We start from the raw sequence: 11,201 nt of genomic DNA, 5'->3' as shown, positions 1-11,201 counted from the left end.
ACATTCTTCAATTATATTCCTGATGCTGCTAAAACTACAGATCATGGCTAGGGACACCTTTTCCACCATAATGGAATCATTCATCACCTCGTGTGACGGATTTATGATTCAAGGGTGTTCCCCGCACTGGATGCAGTGTAATAAACCTGAACTGGGAAATGCTGCATTTTACACGCATGCGGCGGGAAGTACACTTTGCACTTGGACTGTGTGCATTGTCCACATTATCACAGCGGTGTGGCTCTGCAACATTGTCTGGGAAGGAGGTCACCAACATCTGGTGAATGCGTCTCATATGTGCACCGAGGGTACACTTAAACAGAATCAAATCTTCCGCTGCAGGCTATATAGCATGTCACGCGCGTAATTAATCCGCGGATTGCCCGGCAACGTGCTCTAGCTCCGTAAACGACACGAAACATCCAAGATGCCCAAATCCAGGAAGGGGAAGATACTCTCTGACTAATTTTATTTTGATTGTCTTCATATTACTGCAGACCCTTATGAAGCGAATTCGTCTTCATCATGTGCTGCTTTTTAGTATTGTTTGAAAGCATATTGTGTGTGTGTTGACAATTGCTTAGTGTCCATGTTGGAGTTAGTTGTTGATTTCTAAAATGTGTCTGTATGTAAGACCGTTCAGATTGTTTGAATTTACATAATGCCTCAGCCTACGTTTCTCAGCTTGTGAGCGCTTGGGTGGGCTAAAGGGCAAGCAGAGTTGCAGCAATAGAAAGCATTAGCTAACAGTGTTCTTAACTGACAGTAGTATTTAGTGTTAGCATTTGATAATTTTGCATCTACATTTTGCGCGATCAGTTTGGCAGTGCGATGAAGCTGTCAACATGGGGTAATTTTATTGGGCAATGAGCCACATGTATAAAAGTTTAATTTGCTGACAAAAAGAGAAGAAATAAATGCTTTATACTTTATACTTTGTCTTCATGGAATCTCAGTTTTTTTCCTTCAAACTCTGGACTGTTTAACCACAAGTTGAGCTTGCTGAGCAAAAACTATACGCTGTACTCTAAGCGACTGGAGGTAAAAGGACTGATCAATGTGAAGGGCTACAAGCTTCTGAATTAAGACATTTGCTCAATTTATTTGGGGTCATTCATCTTTGATATGCTTGTCTCAAACAACCCTAAGGCTTTTTCATGGATTACAAATACAATATGCATTGAAGTACAGTGTATATATATTAGGTGCTGTAATTTCCAAATGTACACCAATGCGAGTGTTATTTATAAAATAATATCAACAAAAAATAAGTTAAAGCTCAAGGTGATGAGTTTTTTTTTTTTTTTTTTTTAATAGGAACCTATAAACACTATTGTGACTGTACATGTGTGTGTGCTTGAGTAACCGTGATTTAAGACTGATCCCTCTTGGCTGTTGTCAGTGCAAGTGCTGCTTGCAGGTCCACTGCAGTATGTGCATGTGTCTTCAGTGAGTGCTTGAGGGCTTTGTGCAGGTCCTCGGGGGAAAGCAGGTGGAGGCGCAGCAGAGAGTCGAGCAGCTGGGTGCGAGCATTCCCAATGAAAGCGTGTGACAGGAATGAGGAGAGGCCTCCCCCAGTTTTTGTAGTGTAGAGCGGTACTCGGACCATCCCAAGGACCTTGTCATAAGAGAGAAGAGAAAGAGGCGATGAGGAACCGAGTATGGGGTTGGGTAAATGGGTGAAATCTATCATTCTGGTGCGAACAGGTCACACTACCTCCTGGCCGTGATCACTCGCTGTGGATAGCGACGCTTGCTCGACCTCCCTAATCTGCTCCTCTGTTAGCTTCTTCACATAGAAGTGAGTGATGAGACGGGAGGGCGAGGGGGAGGTTACAGGGGCAAGGCGAGCATCCACATGATCGTCTTCGGAGATAGAAAGGGCCACACCCAGCTCCTCCTGTAATTCCCTACAAAGACCTGCCTCCAGGCTCTCGTTTGATTGATTAACAAACCTAAATGGGTGGGAGGATAGGTTACGAATAAAATACAAGTAGACATCAACAATTGCGGGCATGTTGCTCCTCACTTGGGTTTAAATCAATATGGAAAGCGGACTGATTGGGTTAGGGTTGAAGTGTCAGGCCAATGAAGTTGAAGCCCAATGGATGAAGTGTTTAACTCATGTGCCACCAGTCATGTTGTCATGCCCTGACGATAAAGAGCATTCTATTTGCGCAGCCTTTTAAGATTCACCTTGAAGAAAGGAAGTATTTGTACAGTGGCAATGTGTGAACGTTTGCTCGAGTTTATATCATGTGACAGGGATTGTGTGTGAGTGTATGTGTGTGTGTGTCATTAAAAAGGATTCTTAGGCACGTGAAGGGATGAACCTAAAGCAGAACGAGGAGACTCACCCGCCAGGGAAACCCAGCAAACCGTCAAAGCGCATCTGCATCTGTGGGATGTGACAGGACAGAGGCTGTTACAACACTCACACACCTGTTCTTCCAAACATGTTTAATACACAAAAAACTGATGGAGAGAATTTGCTCAAAAAATGTGTAGGATTTTGCTAATGCATAAAAAACATCTGCTTTTCCTCCTCACCAGTATGATATGTTTGATGGGCGTTCTACCGAAAAGCAGACTTTTGGTGTCAGAGTAGAGCATCACATGACACGCGTGTCTGTAGCCTGAGCAGGCCAATGCCTCCGCTCTTGACACCTGTCCATTGGCTATCTATGAGTACACAAGCAGAACACAGTGTACTGAAACACAATATTAGCCACGTCACAGCTCAGAGATTTCTCATATCCCTCAACATAGCCCTTCTGCTATGCGGTGGCTCCAAGACATCATTCAAGTCCTTATATTGCGCTCCACCTGTCACACTCAAGCTTTTACAAAGACTTGTGTAAAATGAAGCTGAGAATGTGTCAATCCAGAAAGCACCCAGGAAGGGCTGTCTAGATGGACTGCTTCATCACCTCCTGGTGGTACGGGGGTTTAGCAATAAGTCCCTGCTCCACATTCAATCGTTCAACATTAACAATAATACAAACATAACAAACCAACAAAATCCTTTTCTCCATTCCTACAGACGTTTTGTTGGTTGAAGACAAAAGAGGAGCGAGTCAAAATCCCCTTTCACCAGTTGATCAGATGTCGATCACAATATGTATGATGCATGACTGCTAGAATCAATGAACAGATAGATAATCCTAAAACCTTTTATTTTGATTTTACACCCTTTGAAATATCCTTTTAAATCGTTTGAAAATATCAGACTTGTTTCTTAAATGTGTTGAAGTTGTATACAATTGCCATATTCAAAACGTGTCTGTATAGTTTCTTTAAATACAATTCATCAGGGGGAAAAAAACAGATACATTTAATGTCACCACCAGATAGGATCAAGCTACGGTATATATGATTGTCAGTCTGGTTTTGAAGGCTTCAACTCCCATCTATCCATTTTTTGCTGATTTCTGTCACTCTCTTCCCTTCGTTCCGAACCACTGGCCTCACTCAAAGCTCGTGTCCCTCTTCCGTTCTCCCTGACTTTCCAACCTCCGTTTGTTTGTTCCGTGCATTTGGCATTCGACTGCTTACGAAAACTCACTTCCGCCATCTTCTCTCCCCCTTTTTTTCTTCTACTGCCCGTCTTCTTCCTCTTTTATGGTCTTTAACAGCAGTTGCCATACGTTGCGTTGCATTAGCGCCATCTGTTGGTCGTTTTGCACTGCAACGTGCATGAGCGCCATCTGTTGGTCGTTTTGCACTGCAAAGTGCATGAGCGCCATCTGTTGGTTCTTTTGCACTCCAAAGTGTATTTACAATCAAATTCTTGTCTTGTTTTGGAGCTCGCCTAGAATGCTCTTGAATGTTTTACCTTTAAACCTTGCTACTTTTATTCCAACATCATCTTCTTTCTTTGCTCATTTTATTTTATGTCTGGTAATTTCATATTCCATGTTTGATTCTTCTGACATCTGTCGGACTAATGCTGCATTCCATGAAGATGGGAAGTCAGATTTATACCCCTCGGATTGTACCAGTTGCGATCACACACAATTCCAGGCGAATATAAACAACAAAAATGTCTGTCACCTTTGTCAGAGTGGCCTTCCAAGCCACTTTTCCTTGTAGAAGGTCGGAAAACTCTGTCTTCCCACTTTCATAGACGCAGCATGTCTGTATTCAAGTATGCAAAGTCATACACGGAGTATTAGTACGTCACGAACGTAATAATATTAATATATTTGACACATGTCCGTGTTTTGTACTGGGGACAGTGTGCTCTGTAACTTCCGGGAATTTAATGCAATTCGGCGATTGGGTGCATGAATCACGTGACTCCATGTATCCAATAGCGGACCAGGAAAAGACTACATCTGACACGATTGCACGTCGGAGTCCGATAGTACGATGCAAAGCGACCTGCGTCGGTGTTAACAATATTCACCGCTTTCTCGTGCAACGATCATAGCTCCAGAAGTAAAGGTAACGCAGGTTTCTTTCTCCTTTCACGCAAGTTTAGTTTCAATAATGCATATACTTGACAAAAAGAAAATGCACCATCAAGTACCATGAACCCACACTTGGTTAAAATCCAGTTCGCCTGAGGATAATACCTGGGTTATTACGTTTAAAACAATGATCATAGATTACATTATTACTGTAATGACATGCACATGCAGAATATTTATTGTATATAAGTTGTTCTTATATAGAACTCGCCCTTTATTGTCTATAAACAATCATTAGTGTAATAAAATACTGAATTAATTAAAAATAAATAAAGTTTTACAATTTTATGTTTGATGGATGTAGTTGACACTACTGTATAAATAACTGAATGTTTTCACTACATTCTTTTAACTGCATATGCATTCTACATATATATCTATTTACTTCATCTGTGTTATTTGTCTTAAATGTCAATCAGAATGGCCCAAGGGATACCATGTGAGCTACTGATGAACGCAACCCGAATAAATTATTTAGCGGAAGTGGCAAAAGATGCTGCACTTTTACAAGGTGTGGTTATGAGGAGTAAAGAATTCCCCAACTCATCAGAGGTGAGAATGTTCCATCTTTTTTGGTACCCTAGCTTATCTTGTTTATTTTGAGTATTACCACCTAAGGTTCCAGAATGAACGACATACTTGTAACTTAAGGTAGTAGGAAAGCATCTACTTGAGCCACGGACCTGAAGGAGTAGGGTAGGTCTACCGGTTTTCGTAATTATCAGCCAACTAGAGTATTTTGTCATGGGAATGACAACCTGTAATGCAAGTGTGAGCGCGGGCACAGTCACATGCATAGACTAAAAAAATTAAACTATGACAGGACAACTGAAATGATACTTTGGTACATCATCGCTTCCTTTTTTTTTACTCAATGCCCATTGCTGCAGTGGCATGACGGAAGTGCACCTGGTTCAGATACTTGCTGCTTGCCTAATGAAGAGTTACAAAAGTTACAGAATACACATAGCTCTCGGAGCTCCCGGATAAAAAAAAAAAAGAAGTGTATTTGTTATTTAGCTTTATTGCACAAAACTATTCATCCAACCAGCCGTATGTCCACTCAAAAGTGATTACATGGAACACCACAGTTGTGGCGTGAACAAAGGAAGAACTCATTCAATTTTAGTGTAGAGCCAGATGTGGATCCACATTTTGTTCTAAGCAATCATCTCTATATCACTTTTGCTCTTTGTGTTTTAGGTGGTAACGTATGCTCCCATCACACTCTTCCCCACGCCAGTACCAAAAGCTCTTTTCTTTCAAGCCATGGCAGTGCAAACTCACTACAACACACTTGTGGATAAAATCAGCCAGGATCCTGACTTCCTGCAAGAAGCTCTTGCCAGGTAAGACGCAAGCCTCATACTGCGGTGTAATCATACATTTAGATTGCTAGATGAATTGTAAAACAAGATGAATTGTTTAAATTTGAATCAGAAAATGTTATTTGAACAAACTTTCAAAACAGCCTGCAATTTTCACATTTTGATAAATTTTTGTATTGTACTGTAGCACCATTGCGGTGGATGATTTCACTGCAAGGTTGTTCAAGATCCACCAGAAGGTCCTTATAGAAGGAAGGTTGCAGGTATGCAAGTAAACCTTGCGAATTGTTGCCAAAAATGTCCGGGACCTTACATTTTCAAATTGACACTGGAACAAAATAAAAGTCTTAAACTGTTCTGACTCAGCACGAGTTTAGTTAAGATAAGAAGTACGTTTGTGCTAGTCCATTCCCTCATAAAATAACAATTAAGATGTGTTTACATACATACATACATACATACATACATACATACATACATACATACATACATACATACATACATACATACATACATACATACATACATACATACATACATACATACATACATACATACATACATACATACATACATACATACATACATACATACATACATACAGACAGACAGACAGACAGACAGACAGACAGACAGACAGACAGACAGACAGACACCCTAGTTTCATTTTTGAGGTCACAACAAAAGCTTGAGCTTTATCAAATTGCTCCTCTATCATTTGGTGTTCTTGTCCAGTCAATTGTGCTGGGTTTGAATCGATCCGACTACATGCTGGACCAGAAAGAGGATGGACACGCGTCTCTGAAACAGATCGAGATCAACACCTTTGCTGCTAGTTTTGGAGGCCTCTCATCACGCACGCCTGATGTGCACCGGTAAAGTGGCCATCAACATGCAACCTAGAAATAATTTGACATTCAAAAATTGGGCTTTTGTGTTAATGTACCAGAGAGCACCTGAGCAGAATCTCCATGTAAATATGGGCTCAAAAGTAAGCGCTGCATATAGTGGAAGGCCTTATTTATTGTCACTGTACAAATGTCCAATGAGTTTAAAAACAGTAACTTTAACAATGTTAAATATTACATGAATAAATAAAATGTCAAAAACAATATAGTATACTTAACAGCTAATCATACATAATAATGCAAGAGGATAAAGAAAACATTTGCAGTCCACGTAGGAGTATTGCAACAAATAAGGATCTTCCCAAGCACATTTACTCTTCCATAGTAGGTAGATAAAGGATGCACGGGGATAAAGGGTCAGACTGTTGAGTCAATGGTTTTTTGTTGTTGTTTTTTGTGTGGAGTCAATGTGAGTTTAGGGTGGTAATAGTTTTGAGGGGAAAACAATCTTGAGTCTGTTACAGCAACATCGGAAATAACATGAACATGACACCATGATAAAATGTTGCTTTAGAAATCAGTTTAGGTACAGTTTTGATACCATAATAATGGATGCAATTCAACAGATTGACTCTGTTTGGAAAACATTATTTCTGTTTCCATTGTTTTCTATCAACATTTACAAATTATGATTGACTTCATAGGTTGTACAGAATTTCTTGCATTGGCCTCCATCTTGTTTCTGTTTAATATTGACAAAGTGTCCTATACCTTACTACAACAGACACATTCTTCGGGTGGCTGGCCAGCTGGAGGAGAGCCAGCGCATCATCGACAACAACCCTGCGGTGGGTCTGGCCAAGGCTGTGGCCAAGGCCTGGGAGCTCTATGGATCAAATCGGTACAGCCACTGAACATCTGAATAAATCACACAGTTTATTCTATAAAAGTACATTTCAATTTAGAATATGCATACTGAATTTCACATTTTATCCATGGGGTTGCCCAAGATTCTCATTTGATGCAATTATTCACCATACTCCTGATACAAAATGGGTCTACAAAATGTAGCGGCAGAGTGTTTAACAGGACCTCATGTTGTCATTAAAGAGCGGTTGTCATGTTCTTGGTGGAGGAGAACCAGAGAAACATCCTGGATCAACGACTCATCGAGAATGAGCTGTGGAAAAGGTAACGTGTGATTAGTTAAGACCTAGCCTCAATATTTAGTGTAATCTTTGCAGCTTTGCTGGAAAATATCGTACATTATATGCTCAATGACCATTTCTGTCTTTTAATGACAATCCCACACTGTGTTTCAGGAATATTACCGTCATACGAAAGCGTTTTGAGGATGTTTCTGAATCTGGAAAACTAGATCAAGACAAGAAACTGTTTATGTAAGTTTCCTTTGTGCATCAATGTCAACTGCAGTATATTTTTGCTTTTTACAAGTCTGTTCTGCCAATTATTCAGTGATTGTCAGGAAGTTGCAGTGGTCTACTTCAGGAATGGCTACATGCCTCAGAACTACAAGTCTGAACAGGTATACCAGAAAGATATTCCATATTTCATTCTTCAAGCTCATGGTGAAGTACACTCATTTTTAATCAAACATTCTAATTTTGTGTACTTGTTGTACATACTTCAAATGTTTAATTACAGTGTCAACTTTAACCTAAGGATGTGAATACATCAAATATATTCACCCTTGGATTAATTAGGAAATGTGCTGTCTCTTGACCGCAGTATTTCTAGAAGCCTCCAAAATCCGCTAACCATGTGACTGCGATGGAATTCTTTTAGCGTTGTCAACTCGCGGTCACATGCTTCCTGCCCCTCTGTCAAAATTAAACAAACTTGTTTATGCTCTGCTGCCCAATTGGATCTCTGTTTTATCAAGGGTGGAGACCTTATGCACACTTTAAAATCTGTTTACATCCAATTCAGAGTTCAGAAGAGCAGAATCATGTCCTCACTTAGCAGCTGGTTCTGCTTAATGACGTTTTAAGACTTATTAGTTGAATGTGATGTTGACAATGACAAATGTATATGCATTTAAACATGTTTGCTCTCAAGCTAGAGGGCAAAGTGTGGCTCGCCTAAAAAGGCAACTAAGAACTTTTAATTATGCTTAGTAGGAGGAATAACAAATTTCTGTTACAATATCTTTTTTTTCTCTAATTTACAGGCCTGGGATGCCCGCCTGATGATGGAGTGCTCCTTGGCTGTGAAGTGTCCGGATATCAGCACTCAACTTGCTGGAACTAAGAAGGTTCAGCAGGTGCTTGCTAAGCCTGGTGTTCTGGAGCATTTTTTCCCAGACCAGCCACAGGTAGTGGCACAAGTCAGGGCCACATTTGCTGGCCTCTACACTCTGGACATGGTGAGCAAATTACTGTTTTATTCAAAGAGTTCCTCCCAGGCTATTTTGTCCTGTGATGTTGTTCCACTGCAAATTTCTGAGCTCCTTCATTGCAAAGGCCTCATCCACATTGACTGGCAATGGTGGTGGGTTACAGGGTGTCAAGGACATCCCAAATCAACAGGCTGCATTATTTTCCCTAACGTGGCAACAATTTGTGTAGCAGAAACTATTAAAAACGATGATGACACAACAAAAACAACCATATCTGTGAATTGATAGTGACCCACTTGAAATGCATGGTCATAGAGGTCTGCATTGTGTCCGAATGGTCACATTCCAATTATGTATAATGCTGAAAATGATCATGTTGAGGTCTGAAGAACTATGAATGAGAAATAGCCAATTGTTAATTAAAATGATCTCCTTAAAATGATCTTCTGAATTAATCGGAATTAACATTTGGATACATACAGTACCTTTACAAATGGTCTTAGCACATCTACTTCTTGTCTGTTGAGGAAGTTGCATTTCACAGTCAGTTTTACAAGGGTCGTTGTTACTTAATAATATTGAAAACCTTCCCTTGGTTTCACTTCTTTGTCCCCAAGGGAGAAGAAGGCGACAAAACAGTCGCAATGGCTTTGGCGACACCAGATCGGTTTGTCCTGAAGCCTCAGCGAGAGGGAGGAGGTATACTCAAAGAAATAAAATATCATCCATATCATCATGCGCCAAAACATATTCAATTTCTTATTGAGTTCATTTCAGGAGTGCAATTGAATGATGTGTTTAACTACAAATATATAGCAGATTTTAGCAAAGGTAGCCATTAGATGTTTAAGACAAAAAAAAAAGTTAAATAGTGCCATTATTTCAAGAGAGTGACAATATTCATTAGTATGCACTTTACAGCACATTTCACAACAGCTTCAGCTGTAACAAAGGACTTTACATATAAAATAATCATAAAACTACAGAAACATTGAAAACAGTAGATTCAAACAATAATAACAAAATCATTCTTATGTTGGGTTGAAAGAATAATTATAAAAATGTGTCTTCCAATGGGTATAAATAAATATTTCGGTATTTTGAAATGCTGAACCCTGGGATGGGGTTATTCTGCCTTTTTGCCAAGCATTCCAAAGTCTCGTGCCATTACGATAAACAAATAAAGAAAATTAACCTTTTTTTTTTACTTCAAGGAAACAACATTTACGGACAAGAGATTTGTAAGGTTTTAGGCCAAGTGAAGAATAGTGCTGAGAGGATGGCCTATATTCTGATGGATAAAATCCAGCCCGTGCCTACACAGAACTACTTGCTGAGAAGAGACACACCCCTCAAAATCAGTAATTGTCTAAGTGAACTGGGCTTCTTTGGAGTTTATGTCAAGTAAGCAACCACTATTGGTTATCCAAATTGCATTTTAGACACTGGCTTCAGCTGGGGATTGCCGCTATCAGATTGGGTAGTCAACAAAATGTCATACATCCTATCTGTGCAGGCAGGGTAAAGACATGGTGATGAACGACTGTGTGGGCCATCTTCTGAGGACCAAGAGTTCAGAACACTTGGATGGGGGTGTTGCTGCAGGAGTGGCAGTTTTGGACAACCCACTCCTCTTCTGAGAAGTTGCACTAGTATTTGTGCTGCAAAAGACTCACATATTATGTGTTTAATAGCAATATCCACTGCTACCTCATGCAAATTCATATGGAGACATAATAAACTCAAATGGTACCTCAGGCAGTGCTAAATCCAACATTTAATGTTGTAATATCTCTCTCTTATGGTCAAATACCGCAAAGGTCGTACTGAAAAGATTATCACTATTATTATCTATTATTATCACTATTATTCACTATGAACTGGGACTCAAGGTTGTTTGCAAAAGGATGACTGCTGCACGGTTATCTTCAAGGCCTATTGAAAGGCTGGTGCCTTTTAGTTCACTTTAACATGTACCGTTTTATGGGTGTCATACTTGAAACAATGATTAAGCGATTGATCAGGGTACTGTATATTTCAGCCCATATAATGAAAATAAAAGTGATTCACAAATGGTCATTTTGTGCTTATTTTAAACCACATTATACCTGGCAATTATTAATATATAGTATATCTCTATCCAGAGATGGACAATCCGTCTCAGGGACGGAACGGTTCGTCCCGGACGGACACC

General features: G+C 39.9%; 2 protein-coding genes across 4 annotated transcripts; one reads left to right on the top strand and one right to left on the bottom strand.

Moving 5' to 3' along the window:
• Nucleotides 1-1,075: 1,075 nt before the first annotated feature.
• On the bottom strand, nucleotides 1,076-4,265 carry zgc:103759 (U8 snoRNA-decapping enzyme). 3 transcript variants are annotated; one of them, XM_061265177.1, is made up of 6 exons: nucleotides 4,054-4,265; nucleotides 3,015-3,724; nucleotides 2,551-2,682; nucleotides 2,358-2,398; nucleotides 1,718-1,955; nucleotides 1,076-1,618 (listed from the first exon to the last, which is right to left on the bottom strand). In XM_061265177.1, exons 2-6 carry the CDS (start codon nucleotides 3,033-3,035, stop codon nucleotides 1,373-1,375), a joined length of 678 nt encoding a protein of 225 aa, XP_061121161.1. In that variant the 5' UTR covers nucleotides 3,036-3,724; nucleotides 4,054-4,265; the 3' UTR covers nucleotides 1,076-1,372. The 3 variants fall into 3 exon arrangements, with proteins under 3 accessions (XP_061121161.1, XP_061121171.1, XP_061121176.1); XM_061265187.1 differs by having other exon boundaries at nucleotides 3,566-3,724; XM_061265192.1 differs by lacking the exon at nucleotides 3,015-3,724.
• A 26-nt stretch (nucleotides 4,266-4,291) lies between these two features.
• Nucleotides 4,292-11,084, top strand: gss (glutathione synthetase). The gene is made up of 13 exons (XM_061265106.1): nucleotides 4,292-4,446; nucleotides 4,892-5,024; nucleotides 5,676-5,821; nucleotides 5,988-6,063; nucleotides 6,536-6,675; nucleotides 7,433-7,549; nucleotides 7,759-7,839; nucleotides 7,971-8,048; nucleotides 8,125-8,194; nucleotides 8,840-9,034; nucleotides 9,625-9,706; nucleotides 10,222-10,411; nucleotides 10,524-11,084. Exons 2-13 carry the CDS (start codon nucleotides 4,893-4,895, stop codon nucleotides 10,645-10,647), a joined length of 1,431 nt encoding a protein of 476 aa, XP_061121090.1. The 5' UTR covers nucleotides 4,292-4,446; nucleotide 4,892; the 3' UTR covers nucleotides 10,648-11,084.
• Nucleotides 11,085-11,201: the final 117 nt, after the last annotated feature.

Source organism: Syngnathus typhle, linkage group LG2, assembly GCF_033458585.1.
Source record: "Syngnathus typhle isolate RoL2023-S1 ecotype Sweden linkage group LG2, RoL_Styp_1.0, whole genome shotgun sequence".
NCBI classification, from domain to species: domain Eukaryota; kingdom Metazoa; phylum Chordata; class Actinopteri; order Syngnathiformes; family Syngnathidae; genus Syngnathus; species Syngnathus typhle.
The sequence above is the reverse complement of the archived record's forward strand: the minus strand, read 5'-3'. Positions and strand labels throughout refer to the sequence as shown.

Bases quoted from the DNA above. Each gene is read 5' to 3' on its own strand.
- gss (XM_061265106.1), top strand. From the start codon at position 4,893: ATGGCCCAAGGGATACCATGTGAGCTACTGATGAACGCAACCCGAATA. The intron at 9,035-9,624 runs GTGAGCAAATTA...TTTGTCCCCAAG, and splicing joins GCCTCTACACTCTGGACATG to GGAGAAGAAGGCGACAAAAC. The intron at 10,412-10,523 runs GTAAGCAACCAC...CTATCTGTGCAG, and splicing joins TTCTTTGGAGTTTATGTCAA to GCAGGGTAAAGACATGGTGA.
- zgc:103759 (XM_061265177.1), bottom strand. From the start codon at position 3,035: ATGGAGAAAAGGATTTTGTTG. The intron at 1,956-2,357 runs GTGAGTCTCCTC...CCACCCATTTAG, and splicing joins TTGCTGGGTTTCCCTGGCGG to GTTTGTTAATCAATCAAACG. The intron at 1,619-1,717 runs GTAGTGTGACCT...TCTTATGACAAG, and splicing joins CGAGTGATCACGGCCAGGAG to GTCCTTGGGATGGTCCGAGT.